The sequence below is a fragment of the Chrysochloris asiatica genome, unplaced genomic scaffold (genome assembly GCF_000296735.1).
Source record: "Chrysochloris asiatica unplaced genomic scaffold, ChrAsi1.0 scaffold00148, whole genome shotgun sequence".
NCBI lineage: Eukaryota > Metazoa > Chordata > Mammalia > Afrosoricida > Chrysochloridae > Chrysochloris > Chrysochloris asiatica.
In genome coordinates, this window is record NW_006408666.1 from 1,811,846 (window position 1) to 1,829,774 (window position 17,929).

At 40.6% G+C, this 17,929-nt stretch overlaps 1 protein-coding gene across 1 annotated transcript in view; it reads left to right on the top strand.

The window, feature by feature from the left end:
- Positions 1–12,103, top strand: part of MCTP2 (multiple C2 domains, transmembrane 2) — a 282,589-nt gene extending 270,486 nt beyond the window's left edge. Inside the window, exons 20-22 of the mRNA XM_006870699.1 lie at positions 3,488–3,597; positions 9,886–9,983; positions 12,035–12,103. Coding sequence (XP_006870761.1) covers positions 3,488–3,597; positions 9,886–9,983; positions 12,035–12,103 — 277 coding nt within the window. The remainder of the gene's footprint in view (positions 1–3,487; positions 3,598–9,885; positions 9,984–12,034) is intronic.
- The last annotated feature ends 5,826 nt before the right edge of the window (positions 12,104–17,929 follow it).

Here is a 17,929-nt window from a genome sequence, read left to right on the forward strand (position 1 = left end):
CACTACCAGGTACGGCTGAGGGTCCTAAGGTGGTAGTCTTTCACCCTGTAGGCCTTTCTCTCGTCTGGTTCCAGTTGAGCCTTGAGTTTGTTTCTAGGTCTCAGGCATTCCATCGGTCTCCATTAGAACAGTCAGCTTGGTCTTTTTAATGATTTTTAATTTTCCCCACATTTCCCCCTATTCTGTCCAAGACCCTCTGTTGTGAAACCTTGCAGAATGCTCGGCAGAGGTAGTCAGGCACTATCTGTTTTTTCTGATTTTAGGGTCTTGATGCTAAAGTTCCTAATGTAGTCTGTTAGTCTTTGGGACTCAATGTTTCCATGAAGTTTTGATTGACTTCGCTCTTCCGTGCTCTGGAGTGCATCTTAGATAGCTGCTTGCAGACATTTAAATGCCAGTTACTGCTTATCAAAGTAGGATACAAAACACTGTCTTTGTGGCCTATCCTATGCCAGTTGTCAATAACGTCCCCTGACACCATGGTTCTGAGTCTCCAAGCCCAGTGACCCAGTGCCTTGAAGTGTTAGTAATGACTAAGATGTTTACATACTTTGACCCCCTGTTTACTCTATTATAAACATGGATATAGTTACAGAACCTATGAATAGCTTTGTAAAAAGAAATGTCATCTAGAAAACCTATCTAGAGACGGTAGTGTAGTTCCTGTAACCCACTCGTACTTATTAATAAATCTTGCTTAGCTGCTATGTATCTATTTGTGAATTAGTGTTTGCCATTACTGATAATACAGGATTTTGTATAGTCTAGTATTTACCTCTGTTGTCTGTAACTCTTGGACTGCACTGCATATCTTCCTTTTCTTTAATGACAGTGTGCTGTTCACGCCTATATTATATGTTCATCCTTCACCCACATAGTGGTTGTCTTGTTGGAGTCCTGGTGTGTTACTGTAGGATAAGCACTGGACCCCAAGACTAATTCAAACTACAAAGTTGGTAGTTCAAACTCGCCAATTGCTCATGCCCAGACAGGATCACTCAGAATTGGAACTGACTTGATGGCACTTAATAACAACAACAATTACCTTGCTAATGATTTATCTACCTCTCCCTCCCAACCCTGGTAGCTATCAAAAACACTTTTTCTGCGTGTAAACGTTTCTTTTCTTTGACTTTTTGTAATAGTTGTTGTTTTTATGTGCCGTGGAATCGGTTCCGACTCATAGCGACTCTGTACAGGGTTTCTGAGACTGTAAATCTTTACGGGAGCAGAAAGCCTCATCTTTCTCCCGCAGAACAACTGGTAATTTCAAACTGCTGACCCTGAGGTTAACAGCCCGATTTATAACCACTACACTACCAGAGCTCCTTGTAATAGTAGACTTATATAATATTTGTCCATTTCTGATTGACTGATTTCCCTTAGAGTACTGTCCTGAAGGCTTATCCACATTCTGAAGTGCTCATGATTATTCTTTAATATTGAATATTGTGTGTATGTGTCTTAATTTGTAATCCATTCATGCGTTGATCAGCACTTAGGCTGGTTCTTATTTCTATACTATATACAGCCAGTAGTAGGTTGGTTGGATCAAGTGATACTTCTTTTTCCAACTTTTTAAGGATGCACCATACCAATTCCCATAGTGGGTGCACCACATACCCACCAGTACTACATGACAGTTACAATCTTTCCACATCCTCACCCATATTTGTTAATTTCTATCTTAACTAATTATGGTGTTGGGGAAGAATACTAAAAGAGCCATAGGCTGCCAAAGTAACCAATAGATCTGTTTTGGAAGAAGTGCAGCCAGAGGGCTACTTAGAGGCCAAGATGGCCAAACTTCGTCTCTCATACTTTGGACATATTGTCAGGAGGGAACAGTCGCTGGAGAAGGATATCATGTTTGGTAAGATGGAGGGTCAGAGAAAAAGAGGAAGACCCCCCCCAACGAGATGGATTGGCCAGGTGGCAGCATTGATGGACTCAAGTGTGGCAACAATAGTGAGGTTGGTCAATGATCGGACATTGTTTCGTTCTGCTGTGCATAAGGTCGCTATGAGTTGGTGCCGACTTGATGGCACCTAACAACAACAACAACATCTTAACTAAAGGAGCTCTGGTAGCGTAGTGGTTATGAATCAGGCTACGAACCTTAAGGTTAACAGTTCAAAACTACCAGAGGTTCCGTGGGAGAAAGATGAGGTGTTCTGCTCCCATAAAGATTTATAGCCTCAGAAACCCTGTACAGGATCATGATGAGTTGGAACCAACTCCACGATACTTAACAACAACAACAACATCTTAACTAGATGTTGTTATTATACTGCTAAGGTGAGATGATATCACACTGTTGTTTTGATTTGCATCTCAATGCTATGGGTTTGTGTGTTGGACTGCATAGTTAGTTTGAACTGCAAGGTTGGCAGTTCAAGCTCACCAGCCACTCCTCAGAAACCCTACACAGGGTCACTAGGGGTTGGAACCAACTTGACGGCACTTGACAACAACAACAACAAAATGGCTAACCACATATATTTTTTCATATGTTGACTGCTGGAATGTCTTCTTGGGTGAAGTATCTGTTCATGTTCTTGCCAGTTTTTTAATTGGATTGTTTGTCTTTTGTTGTTGAGTTGTTGAAGTTTTCTATAAATTTTATTATTTTTAAATGTTTTATTGTGAATTATGTGATAGTTTACATGGGAGAACATTAGCTTTACATTCATCCCATCATATATCATTACATTGCCATGGTTACAATCCCCTCCATGCATCATCAACCAACCAAAGAGTATACCATGCAAGGTTGCCCCTTGGTTGTCAGCACACAGCCCCTCTCCTTCTCTGGGTCTAGAGTTCCAGCCACTCCATCTCTCCACGTCATTGTCTCTGCCTCCATCTCTGGCATCACTGCTTCTCTGGGTAAGGACCTGCACTCCGCTCTTCTTCCTTGATGGTCCCAGGGACCTCCACTCCTGGACTGCAAAGTCAACCACTCTCCTCCTTTTGCTACAAAATGTCTTCCTTTACATTTCCAACCCTCACAGTCCATCCTGATAGCAATTATTCACTATTGTGCCACATGCACAGACCCGCCATGTCAGCATGGCGGGGTCCCAGCACCTTAATAAGCCAGAATCTCCTAGGAACTGCCATTTCCAGGAAGTCACCAACATTCCCACAATTTGAACCGTCATTGGTCTTGTCTTATTAAGAATGTGTTTTCTAGTACCTATCCAGTTTGGTTGACTTTTATTTCCAGGTTGGTAAAGAAACTTTTCCAGCAGGCCTTTTGAATTGTATAGTTATGAAATAAGCATGGCAAAATGATAATATTCTTAAGAATTTTTGTAGTTATTCGCCATCAAGTCAGTTCTGACTCATAGTGACCCTGTATAGGGTTGCTGATGAGTTTGAACAACCAACCTGCAGTTTGCAGTCCAATGCTTATCCTACGGCACCACACCAGGACTCCTCTTGAGCACTAAAGGAATGATATCTATCTGGTTGTTTTCTACAGCACCTTCAACTGGACGGTCCCATTCCTTTCATTCCTGGCCTGTTTGATCCTGGTGGTATCCACGGTGGTTTTGTATTTCATCCCACTGCGCTACATCATTTTAGTCTGGGGTAAGTTTGACCAAGTCCCTTTGTGAGTAATCAATTTCAGGTAGAACTAATTACTCAAAAAAAGAAGTAAAAATGTGATCTATGAAATGTATATCTCATTTTACTTAAATGTCCTGTTGTTGGCAATTAAGCATGAGGTTAAGGGAACTACTTGGGAAACAGAAAATTTCAAGACCTCCCAGTATGAGTAACTAATCAGCATGGAAATTTATATAGCTCTTGCATAATTGTGAGAAATAAAAATGTGATCGTGAATGTGGTTTCCCTTTGGGGCTGCATAGTCATAAATACACTGGAATCATATATTGCTGGGGCCCAGTCACGTTCAGGAAATGCTCTTGTCCAGGGAACAGAATCAATGCTGCTTCTCTCAAAGGTGGCAGCAGCGGCGCCCTGCTCTAGGACGTGACCAGCTGTGGATTGATCGCTGGGCCTTCCCAGGGTCCTGCCAGGAATCCAGTCTCATGCATCAGGCACCTGAAAGGGCATTGTTACAGTCCAGTAACTTGGCTTCTGCAGGTCTAGCAAGATCCACGTGAGGTTGTCGCAAACAGACGAAATGCAACACGTAGCAATCAAGGTTTATTAAGCTCTGAAAGTGCACTTCTCAGAAGAGGAGAAGCGGTGTCTCTCACAAGTGAGCACACTGGTCTTCTGTTCTTTCTCCCCCTTTATAGGGTGTTTGGCTCATTTCCCTCAGGTTTAATTTGGATCTGTGGCAGGGTCTAGGAAGCACCTATTTTATACCCTTTTTGATCCTCTGGTACTGGTGGTTATGTGTCATGGGGTCGGTTCCGACTCATAGTGACCCTGTACAGGGTTCCCGAGGCTGTAAATCTTTAAAGGAGCAGAAAGCCTCATCTTTCTCTTGTGAAACAGCTGGTAGTTTCGAACTGCCGACCTTGAGGTTAGCAGTCCAATTCTTAACCACGATGTTTCCAGAGCTTCTTTTGGAGGCCTAGCACTGCTCTATTTCTCAGGAAGTGTGTGGATTGAGTGTCCTGGAATTGTTGATTCAAGTGCCAAGTGTTGGGGTGTGGTTAGGCTGGCTTCTTAGGTTCCTTCTCTGTCCCTAAGAGAATCACTGTGCCTCTTCCGAGTCTTCTATTCCAGGACCTTGAGCAGTTATTTGTCCTGTTTCAGTTAACCATGACAAATCATTCAAATAATAAATGTTCAGATCTGTCTCTGTTTTGCTTCATTTTGCATGATAGAAACGATTCGAGTCAATTTTAAGTTCTGTTTAAAGGGCAAGTAGATGTTGTCCGTAAATTGGATGATCGTAAATCAGCTTGTATCAGGAAAATTCTTCTCATACCAGTGTTTGTGTTTGGTCTGTTTCCTTTATTTCTCTCTCTCTCACTTAAAAAAGTTTTTTTTTTTTTTTTTTTTTTGCAAAAACTCTTGCATATCAGTCCATATTTTATCCTTAGGAAAGAGAGCATGGAACTCCTCAAGGCCCCTAAATTACAAAGAAATTTCACAATCGTAGTTGTTAGAATACTTTACATATGTGATACCTATATAGACTGAGTAGTCTCACCTTTTCTTCAATTTCTTATCATAAGTATTAATTTCCAAACTCATTCACTAATCATACTTGTAACATAAGATGTCAGGGTTAGACAGCAATTTAAAAATGATTCAAAATTACAGTCATCTGACCACTGTTAAGTTTATATCCATTGAGGATAATGGCCAAGTGATTAAGCACAGTTCCCCCATGATTTACTTTTTATCATTCCTGTATATACTTGATTTTCTTTCATACATCTTTTTGTCACAAAATATACTATAGTGTATTTCCTCCTTTGATCGACAGTTCTGCACTTTCATACTCCCTCCTATTTATCCAAATCACTTTAGTGTCTGTTTTTCTCCTCTAAAATCTTGGCAGCTTCCCAATGTCAACTTTTTTTCATCTGTTTAATGAGACATGGCTCTGTTTATCATTCAGTTTGTTGTTGTTGTTTAGTACTGTTGAGTCGGTTTTGACGCATAGGGACCCTGTCTCGGGCTTCCAAGGAGTGGCTGGGTGAAGTTATCCCACTGCCTGAAGTTTATTATGCTCTTGTGGGCAATCCGCGACCCTTTGAGCTATATACTGAGTGTCTGAGTCTTCAGTTTTACATTCTTAAAGAGATTCTCATAGTTTGCTGATGAGTTAACCATAGATAATGTAGCCAAAAATTTAGACAATTAACACATGATCTCAGCATCTATAATAGCTCATAATATAATCTAGGAATGTATCTATTGTACAAATCTATTTGTTTTTGTTGTTAAGTGCCGTCTAGTCGATTTCTACTCACAGTGACACTGTATAGTGTTTCTGAGGCTTTAAATCTTCACAGGACAAGAAAGCCTCATCTTTCTCTGGCGAAACGGTTTTCCAAGATAAGTTTGCTATTAGCTAGTATGGATTTAAAACATTCCTTTGAATAGTTTATGATTGTATCCTCTGCAGAGACTATCTCTCATGTTGTTGTTGTTAAGTGCCGTTGAGTCAGTTCTGACCCATAGCGACCCTGTACAGGGTTTCCGAGGGTGTAAATCTTTACGGGAGTAGAAAGCCTCATCTTTCTCCCGCGGAGCGGCTGGTAGTTTCGAACCGCTGACCTTAAGGTTCACAGCCCGATTCGTAACCACTACGCTACCAGAGCTCTCATAGAAGAAGATAATTTCATGTCTTAAATTTCTAGTGTTTCTTTTCATTTTTTAACAATCCAAAGAATGTCCCTTATTCTAAGTTATTTACTCATCTATGGGGTTGCAAATAAAATCCTAAAATTATTTTGTTGCATGCGGGTGTCTTTTGGAACACACTTATTTACCTGGATGTGTTTTATTTTTCATTCTATATACTCAAATGTTATTTATTTTATAAAACATTTTGTTTATCTGAATGATTTGATAAACTCAAGAGAATAGCCTAATTTCATCATAGCCACAATATTCCTTGACTCACCAACTTCTCTGTAAGGATTTGAGAGGCAAGGTACTTTGTTTCCTCATAATTCCTCCTGCAGCTATATGTAGGTTATAGGTCTTTAATGAGTGCTTGAAAATATTTTTATGATTAAATGACTCGGAGTATTTAATACCTATAATCTACTTAGATAACATTTTATTGGGAGTTTAATTTTGAGCGTGTGGGAGTTTTAGTTTTTTTTAAACTAATAAATAAGTTTAAGAGGGACGTCTGCCATTTCTTTTAAGAACCTTTGTCTGATGGATTTTTTTGTTATTTATTTGATGCATGTGTTTCTAGAAGGTGGAACATTCTAGATTAGACCCCATGGAGCTTCCTGTCCTTCATTATAGGTATTTGAATCATCTTTAGTTAGTTCAGGATCAAGCCTTTGCTGGTTTTCCATGGCAGATATGAACTCTCCAAGTTGGATTTTAAGCTTCCTGTAAGAAAATGCCATACCTTATTCTGTTATATCTCTATTTGATAGGACAGTGTATTTTACAGAGAAGGCACACAGTGTTTCATAATGAACATTAAACTAATGAAAGAACCCTTGATCCCTACCCCACCAATGTAATGCCACTGGGGCTACATGCTAATAGCTCATGTAGGTAAGAAGCAAATAGTACCTTAATCCTATTTCAAGTGGTTACTCTCATGTGGCCCTATGTGCCAACATCCTTGTGACTTTCTCTCTCTCCCGATTTTCTCCAAGTCTGTTTCTTACTGAAAGTTTCTTTCCTCCCACCAGATCTATTCAGTCCATGAACTGGGACCATTAAATGATAGTATCTTCCCCAAATGGTGTCCCTTAATTTGGATCATACTTGTTGGCTACTTGCTAAAAAAAGAAAGCAAAATAGTTTTTACAGCACATATACCATCTGTCTATCCATATCAGTTAGATTAAAAAAGCTAAAGGTATCTCTTCATAAAGCTCCAACTTCCAAATTTGGACAAGCTAGCACATGCCCTTGGAATCCTGGTGTAGGATAAGCACAGAAATCCTGTACAGTGTTGATTTGAGTCACAATTGACTCCTCAGTACTTAACAACTTAACAACAACAATCACATGTCCAATAATATAAAAACCCTTTTCTATTGCGAATCCTTTGTCTTTCTAGGTTGTTGACATCAACAATAATGACCCTAGCCTAGCCTCCTGCATTATTATGGAATTTCTGACTGCATAATCCTCTTGGCCCGATTGTCCAATGTGACTCTCCCAACAGCCAAGGAAACTATAAAGGGCAGGTCTATATTACCAAAAACTACACAGCTGCTATGTGAGGAACCCAAGACTGGAATCTTGGTTCTTTCTATAACTCTGGTTCTTTCTTCTTCGTCCTGTTGTCCCTTAAATACGACAATGAGATGTGATGTTCTGTTGATACTTGGTCTCACACAGTAGATAATATTGAAGTGTCTGAGCCTGTAATATCTTTTCAAATAAGGTGTGCTTTTAAAGTGCGCAATCTGAGTGTCTTTACATTTTGTATTCCAAGTTTTCTAAACATAACCTAAGTGTACTGTGAGCTGCTTCTACCATTATTGGTGCATTTGAACTAGTGTACAGGTTTATAATCTTCTCAGTGATGAAGAATGCGCTGTTTTGATCAGTTGGGATATTATCCCTGCCTTGCTGTTCATTGTAAAGACTCCAGATGCGCACACTCTATATAATTAACAATAGAAGATATATCTTTCCTCAATACGTCTTTGTCTCCCTTCATCATTTGATCTCATCTGTTTTCTTTTGCCAAGAAGTCCATGCTACAATTAAATGTCTTTAGAATAGCACAGTGACAGTATTTTCATTTAAAGGAACTTGGGGGTGGGGTGGGGATTTGAGCATGAAGCTTGCCATGGGGGTAGAGGGAAGTAAAGCAGAGTGCAGCCTTGACTGACAGGAAAGGAAACCTTGGCAAGCAGCCTGCCCAGCCCGACCCTCCTGCAGCCATGGCTCATGGCCTCTGTCTGACTCCCATCTAATGGCTGGCTGATGCAATTCTGATCCTCCAAATAAATGACTGGGGGTTGGCATTGTGCCAGGTACAATGCCATGTGTAGGAAGTCCTGTCTTTAGATGAAAGAAGAGAAGTATCAGTCCTTTCATGTTCTTGTCAACTACTGAATCATCCCATGTTCCCTCACCTTCCAAGCACGAGCCGTTAGCCCATGACTTCATTTGGCATCATTGAGACCTTCCAATGGGATCCTTGTTAAACTTGCTTCTGGTGGCCCGGCTTCAGAAGGTCACCTAGTCATTCTACTTCTAAAACTCAACAGGATAAAAAAAGATCACATTTGGTTTGAAAATAAAAGAAAGACCAGAGTTATGAGTTTCAGATATGGGCATGGGAGCTCCAAGAAACAGCGCAGAAGACACAACAGGTTGTGCTGTGTTCCCTCCAAGAGGAAAGCACATGGTCTGGACATGCTCAGAGCCCGTGGGGCAGCCCCTAAGTGGGACCCTCTCCAGCCCATGGGCATCATAAACCTCACATGTTCTTCTAATGGTCATTGTCCCTTTCTGAAATTACTATGTGCCCTATTGCCCACACAAACCCCCATACCAGACCAGGGCTGCAGTCCATCAATCAAGATAGCAATCATAGTAAGGTAAGTTTCCAATAATAACATTCCACGGTTTTCTACAACATCAAAGTTCAATCAGCATGTCATGTTCTGCTCAGCAATGAGAGAAGAGAGACACATGAAAAGGGTGTGTGTGTGTGTGTGTGTGTGTGTGTGTAGGGGAAATAGAATCGATTTCTGCAATTTTTTTCTTAACAACAACAGCAACAAAAACACTTCCACCCTCCACCGCCCACCCCCACCCCCTGCTGCATGTGGTCCAGATAGCCAAGCATGGGCTTGTTTGGGCTCATGAAAACCTCTCCCATCTGGGACATTTGTTTTCATAGTCAGGAGGCTGTTAATCAGCGTATTCCAAAAAAAGCCAATGAGTGCTACAGTTTTTGCATGTGTTTCTGCGCCCTGCTGCTGAGAATGTAATAGGATTTTCACAGCTGAAGAAGGCTAAGCTCCTCTTCCGCAATCTCCACTTCCTTCCCTCAAGAAAAGGCATTTGTGAATGATTCCACACGACAGCAACGTGTACATGACTTGAGGTCTAGTAATTGTTTTCACACTAATCTTTACTTGTGAATGCACGCACAGCCCACCACTGCCGCCAGCCAGGCAAGTTCTGTGATAAGAGAAAGAGTAAGTGAGTGAATGAATGAATGAATGAGTGAACGAATAGATCAATCAATCAGTAAAGAGATACCCTCATGTTTCTATTTTCCAGGCATAAATAAATTTACTAAGAAGCTTCGAAATCCCTATACCATTGATAATAATGAGCTCCTAGACTTTCTCTCCAGGGTACCGTCTGATGTTCAAAAGGTATGTAATGAATGATCACCCGCCAATAGGGACTCTAGTGCTGATGTCTGGCCAGCCCTAGAGCCAGAGGATCATTGGCTGTGCTGTGTGAGCAACTGAGATAAGGAATCAGAAAACACTTACAGAGGCCTGACTTGCAGGGAGGTGATGAGACAACCTTTGTCCAAAGCCTGAGATGATTGGGGAAATTATCCTGAACACGAACTACTTAAGAATGATCTGGCGCTCATACTGTAAGGCTATCTTGCGATGATGTTTGTCACCTCTCTGATTGCTCGCCTACCTAAAGAGGATAAGATGGGCTCAGTGAGTGGAAGGGCTTGAATGCAAAGCTGTGGGAGTGTGGCTTAGTTTCCTTCTCCACGATGACAGGCATGTTAGAGGAAGTAGAGGACCAGTGGATTATTAGATTTTTTTTTTCTATGTATTCTTCTTTTTCTCAATTATCTCCTCAGCTCCCCTTCCATCTAGTTCCCTCTGAAGACTGAGGGATTCTGTGGGCAAAGTCCCAGTTTAGTCTAACACACAAAGAGGCAGAGACAGCATGAAACCATTTGAGATCAATCAGAAGCAGTATTCACAGGCAACGGTCACTTAGTCCAGCAGGGCCCTGTCTCTGTGGATACACAGAGATGAACACCAATACCAGCAAGTCCCATAGAGAAGCCATCCAGGCTCCTATGGTTCAGGCTACTCTCAATCCAGAGGAGGTTGGCAGGCTGCGGTGTCTCTAATAGAATAGGTAGATAGGAGACTATGAGCTGAGATAGCGTCAAAAGGATCAGAAACACAATCCTTTATTACCTCAGAGAATCCCAAATCTAGGATCAATTTCTATCTTGGGACAAAAGTAATTAGTTCCCCGAGAGCACTTGGTGGATGGCATGGATGTGGGTCTGAACCTTCTGTGGTTTCGTTCACCTTCGTTTTAAGTCACGTTTGTAGATAGCAGGATGAACTCCATGACACTATTCTTCTTTACTCTTCACTTAATGATCTAATATTAATAACAGTAAGTATGCATTCTGTAGGTATGGATTTACTGATTAGCATTTGCATTCAATGATTTAAAAAGGAGCATCCTGGTCCTGTTTGTGTTCCACTGAAGATGACAAGGTGGCTCATTCCCTGTCCTTTAGGGGACCTCATAAAATGCTCTATGGACAGGTGCTTTGTTCATTTATCTTATGTGATGGGACATAAATGCTAAAACTTGGGCACATGTATGCTTTCCAGTACATTATTTGACATGACATCATTCCCAGTCAGACTATCAAATACACACACCAAAGCAATCCGTTTGCAGCATCCATCTCTAGAGTCTAAATGTGAGTTCAGGTCCATATCCCCTCCCCATGGAGTCCACCAAGGCTTGTTGGTGTACAGTCCAAGCACGGGTCCCCAGGGCACCCATTCCCTCGGAGTTGGCTCAAATACAGAGCAACACAACAAAAGAACATCCAAGAAAGGTACACACTGCCAAGTGTATTCTAATAACATAATAGGTTGCCACTGGGACTCTGGGAGCACTCAGATTTATCGCCAATGTTTTAGCTCGTATACTGTAAGTGAAATTCATTTTCAAGAGAAATCTGTATGTTTGGGGCCCAGTATCAATCTCAGGCAAAATAAATGTATATCATTTGCTCAGATTTGTCATCAAGATTTTAGATGCTTTTAAATGAATAAGTCTTGGTGCATTTCTGTATCACATACATACTCCAGGTAAGCATTGCCTTGGAATGGTTATTAACTGACTTATGATTGAGAAGAAGCACACAAAACTAAACTCAAGCATTGTTGAGAACAGGTAGAAACCCGTGCATCTCATTATAAAGATCTGCTTTTAATATTTTGGTTTCCAGAAATGATGCATGACTTCTCAAATCCTTCCTGCAATTAATCCCTGCATGCTCCTGTGTTTAGAAAATGATTCATTACCTTTGAACCTTCCTTCCTTTGCCTTGGTTTGTCCTTGGGGAGCCATTAACACACACTGTGGTGATCTAGGGTTACCTAACTGCCGGTGTCCTCTCTGCCTGTTTTCACAGGTGCAGTATGCAGAACTGAAACCCTGCAGTGGCCAGAGCCCCCTGCGCAAGAAGCGAAGCATTCCCTAGGACGCAAACGGACTTTGGGAACCAGCCCCTGATTTTGTGTTTGGTGGATTAATCCAACATTGTCATTTCTTCAGCCGTCTCTGTGTATCATTCGGAAATGCTTGCTGTGTGGAGCCGTCTCTGTATTGTCTCCCTTCCCCCCCCACACACACACACACAGACACATGCACTTCCACGTGTGCACACAACCTCTTGTGCACACATCGAATGAATGGATATACTGGTTACACATGGGTGTACTGGTTGGCCCAGCAAAAGGAGACTATCCAGAGACTGAAATAGCTACACTCAGCCTCCAGTGGGCGCTCATGCCAGGCTGCATCGGGTCTGAACATGGCGAGCAGACAGACCTCTTGGACCACTTGGATTCCACAGTGATTTTGGACTTGTTTTCACACCTCCAGCAAATTCTCATTAAGATTTAGTTAGTTCCATTAGCCAACCTTACCCACAGTCCTTTCAGATTATTGTTTGCGTTAATGAAGATTTTTCCTTAGTTAACAATGCAATGTCATCTGTTCAAATGGCGTATACTTTAGAGATATTTTTTATAATTGCTTGAATTCACCCAAATCTGTAGAAGTGTTTCAGTTGAGATCTCTGAGGACCTGTATGTGACCGTCAGTACAGCCCATGTTCTGGGCTCAGGTGGGCCCTAGGTCCCTTGCTGGCAATGAGGCCCCAGGAAGTCCCAGTAGGATGCTTATCTAGAGAGGGAGGGGATCATGTTTTACTATAACTCCCTGGATTCTGACTTTATTTCTGCTTACATCAAAAATAAGATGCCAATATTTATAACTTGAGAAAGAGAAAGGAACGAACATGTGGGTTCAGAGAGTGTACAGGCTAAGAATCAAGAATGTGGCAAACGTGGCTGCTGACATGGAAATAAGTTTGTTGTTGTGAAGTGCCGTCGAGCCGGTTCCGACTGATAGTGACCCTGTATGAGGTTTCCGAGGAATGGCTGGTGAGCTTGAACTGCCGACCTTGAGGTTCAAACCGACCTCGCTGTCTAACACATTAACTAACCCACAGCGCTACACTCTTTTCACTGAGTGATGTGGACAGAAAGGAAACCATTTAGCCTACGTAAATTTGTCTTTCTTAAATTTTGTCTTTATGGGCAAACGAAGCTGTGGTGGTGGTGGTGGTGGTGGTTATGTGCCATGGAGTTGGTTCCGAGTCATGGCGACCCTGCATAGGGTTACTGAGGTTGTAAAACTTTATGGGAACAGAAAGCTTCATCTTTCTGTCATGGAACAGCCAGTAGTTTCGAACTGCTGACCTTGAGATTAGCAGCCTGACTTGTAACCACTAAGCTACCAGAGCTCCTTAAAAGAAGCTATACATAATAAAAATTTATCTCAGAACCCCACTCATATAAACTTACACCCAAAAGCCCCCTGTTGATCTTAACTGACTTATTAGACTCTCCTACTTTTAAGAACCCCTCTCAAGTAAAGAATCTGATTTTCTGCACATGTATTTATCTTTAAATGATATTTAAGTTTTAAAGACTGTATTTCATCGACACATGCTTCATATGTGCAGTTTTGTATAAACGTATAGTCTAAGAAAAGTTGAGGGAAAAGAACGGATTTCATTGTGAGTTTTACTATGAAAACTCTAGGTTGTAATTTAATAATCTTCAAACAAAATGTTTATGAAAAATGCCCAAGATTCTAAGCCTTATCATGCCGTGTCTGTTTTTCTTCATATTGTATCTTCCTGGGTTGCTTTCTGGCTGAGCCAGATTTCTGCATGATTTGATTTACTTCAAGTTAATGAAGCTGGTTGGAATAGAGTCTTGTAGAAATGATAAAAGCTCCAGTAAATCTCTTAGTTGTACATACAATAGATAGCCAAGAACCTCTTTTGTGAGACCAGTTACTCAGTCTTCTGTGTAAACAAAGCCTCATTGTCTCCCTCCCAACTGTCATCCAGTTTATCATAGTCTGTCATTTTGTAACGACCTAAGTCAGGCTTTTTTAAACAGACATGCGAGATCGGATCAGTCATTTGAATGAAAACTTTCAGCAGCAAAATAACCCTTTATTTATTTAAAAGGGGAACCAATACTTTATTGTTCTTTTGCTATAGAATTTCAAAATGAAATAATTTGCTCGACAAGAAGGCATCATTAGTTAGACATACTTCCTCTGTAGCCTGACTGGAATTCTCAGCATTCAGTTTAGGTCTCAAACACCAGCTAGGATATAAGGGCAGGACCAGCTCAATCTTGAATCAATTGTAAATGGAAAACAACCGTTAATTGATTCAGTAGATACTGAATGCGGAACAACCAGTATTAGTTGTATGTGAGATGTTAATATTTATACAAATAATCAGAAGCTTTTACGAAAGACTCCAGAGTGCTTTAGATTAAATTTATGAACTTGCAGAATGATAATTAAAGATCATTTCATAGGAATGTTGAAATCTTGCCAAACTTTCTTTGTTTTCTTACACCTCATGCACCCGTTTCCAGTGCTGCCTGAAAGTTCAGCACACGCGTCAAAAATTAAGCTTCATCTTTCCCCGTGTGGAATAAAGTGCTGGACCAAAAGGTCAGTTTGACCCACAAGGTCAGTGGTTCAAACTCACCATCTGCTCCTTGAAAACCCTATACAGGGTCGCTATGTATGAGTTGGAAACAACTCGACAGCACTTAACAACAATATTTCCCTTAAAAGTACCATGGACTATCAGAAGAACAAACTAATCTGTTTTGGAAGAAGTACAACCAGAATGCTCCTAGGAAACTCATGTAGGCAAGACTTTGTCTCTCCCTGGAGAAGGACTTCATTCTTGGTGAAAATGGAGGGTCTGAGCAAAAGAGGAGGACCCCCAATGAGGTGGATTGACACAGTGGCAGCAGCTGTGTTTCAAGTGTGGCAACGATTGTGAAGTTGGCAGAGGACAGGTCAGTATTTTCTTCTGAACCAACAAGATGGTGCCTGCCATCAACAGCAACAATTTCCCTTGAATTCACTGGGGCTATCTCAGCTGAAACCCTAGCAGGCATCCTAGTCTTTGTTCCTTGTGTTTTTTTGCTGTTTTTCTCCCAACTGGTAAACTCCTACAAATGCTGTGCTGATGTGCTACCTTGTCCATTTTTGTTCTAGTTATTTCTACCCAAGTTGAGGCCTTTTTTATTTCTGGTGAAAGTCTGTCCAACAAATTAGGTTCCCATTTAAGAATTTTTATAAATATTGTTCAGTGACATTGGTGACATTTTCCACACTGAGTCAACCTTCTCCTTATTTCTGTTTGGATTGTTTTCATTATCTTGCTGCCATGTCTCCCCCCACCCCCCACCCCTTTCTCATCTTTGCTTTCTGGTAAATATTCATCATTTGGTCTCATAAAAATGATTTTTGTAGTTGTTGCTTTAAAGGAGCACAGTATTAGGTGATATTGTTTGGCAAGTCGGGTCTTTTCTGTTGTTGTTGTTAATAATCTGGTATTTGTTCTACAGTTTTCTCCCATTCTGTGGAATATTCTGTCCTGTGTCCCTGGTCAGAGTAATTAGTAGTGGTAAGCAAGCACCATCTAGTTCTTCTGGTCTCAGTATAGATGGCTTCATGCAGATGCCTGGTAAATTCAGATAAAATCATGACCATAGTGCCAATTAATTACACTCAGTTCCAACTCATAGAAACCCTGGAAAGGTTTTCTGAAGCTGTAAATACTTGCGGAAGTAGAGAATCTCATCTGTCTGCCGGCCAATTACAATACACCAATTTAATCCACATTCAGACTGTGTTTTTCACTTGGACCAGACTCTCCCATAATTCTGTCTGAATAAATGCTACTCTCCCTCAGACTTTTAATGGTCCCTGGATGGTTCAAATAGCTAACATGCATGCCTGAGAACATAAAGGCTGAAGATTTAAATTCACCAAGAGGAACCTAGGAAGAAAGTACTGGCAATGTACTTCTGAACAATCAGCCATTGAAAGCCATCTGCAGCATTGTTTTACTCACACACATGGCGGTGCAATGAGTTGGAGCCAAGGTGAAAGCAACTAGTTTTCAAAAGTTTCAAAAATCTCCTTGATGACATTTCATTCTTTTTTTGGAAGCCTCTAGATCATGTATATAGGGGCTAGGGATAAAAATGAAAATAAAAGATAATAGAAATTTTCCACAAGACTTTTGAAGCCATTTATATGTCTTCTGGCATTTGCTGTGTTCAGCTATACTCTTCAGAGGACTTTACACTGTTCCCCAGGAGGCTCTCATCCCCTCTGACACCTAGTAGACTCTTGGGAAATACCCATTTAACTTGCCAGATCATAGACTAAACTTCTTGCAGCCCTAGAATGTGCCATTCCTAAAGATCTAACTCTCGTCAATTCTGACTCAAAATCTTCTACGACAGAGTGAGAAAAACTCCCTAAGGTTTCTGAGGATGTCAGTCTTCCTGGGAGCAGACAGCCTCACCTTTCTCCCACAGGGCGTCTGCTAGGTTCACACTAGTATCAGGGCTCCTAGAAGAGCTGAGCTGGGTAGATCAGTAGTCTATACTGGAATTTTCTTTTCCCTCTCATTAAGAAAAAAATTGTAAATGTCTGGAGTGTTCACCTAAATGTCAGAAAAAAAATATGATGTTTATTTGTGGGCTGTTTACGAGCCTCTTAATGCTTTCTTGTTACTAGTCATAAAATATATGTCAAAAACATATATTGAACTTAGCTTAGTCTGTGCTAATTAGACACTCATCATAAAGCTTAACAGACAACATTCCCTTCAGACATTAACTTTCACGCAATGGCGTTAAATACTCAGATTAATTTTGTAATAATATTCTGGCTACAGTAGGTATATTTGTTGTTGTTAAGTGCCATTAAGGAGCTGCTAGTGAGCTTGAACCGCCAACCTTGCAACTCAAACCAACCTTGCTGTCCAGTGATTAACCCACAGTACCACATAAGGTATATTAACAATTATGAATTTTCAAAGAAGAGCTATACAAAACAGGCCAAAAATTAAATTAAATCCTGAGGTATAGCATAACAGCCAACAATGGCATCTTGAAATCTATCAGATGGCCTTGAAGGCAAGAAGCTAAAAGAGGACATTAAAGTCACACTCATATTAGGCAATAGATTTTTTTTTTTTTCCTTATTTCCATCCTCTCCCCTTTCTGCAATTATAGACTACAGTATCCAATCTAGTTTTGTTGTTGTTGATGTTTTGGTGAGTTTGATTTTTTCCTGGTTATTTTGTTATTATTTGCTTTTGCTGTTTTATGCACCCCCTTTTACCATTGGGGGATTCTTTCTCTCCCTATAGCACCTAAGAAGAGACAGCAACTGCTGCCATAGAGTCAAGCTACAATCACATTCTATAAAACACCAAAATCCAGGTAAGAACCAATACCAACTGCCATACACCAGGGAGACAGACAACACCAGTGAAATTACTCTGAGTTAAGCAATAAAAAGAGTGAAAAGGGAATTCCAGATCCTGATCACATCTACATAGAGGCAATCAGAGAGCACAAAAAAATACCAAAACACATAATCAAATAAGTATTAAGGTCACAGATAAACACTAAACATGTCCAAGAAGCAAAAGCAGAAGACAATATCAGCACATGTCCAGAAACAAGATAAAATGCCTGAGACAAATGACCTATAGGTAGACATGGATTCTATTCTGGAAGGAGGGCAGGGTTTAGAAATGCCTGAGGAGGAATTCAAAATAATGATTATAAAATGTTTCAAAACCATTTACAATAGAGTTGAGAATAATAAGGAAGAAATCAGGAAAGTGATACAGGAGCAATCAAATAAGATAGATACAACATTGAAAACAATT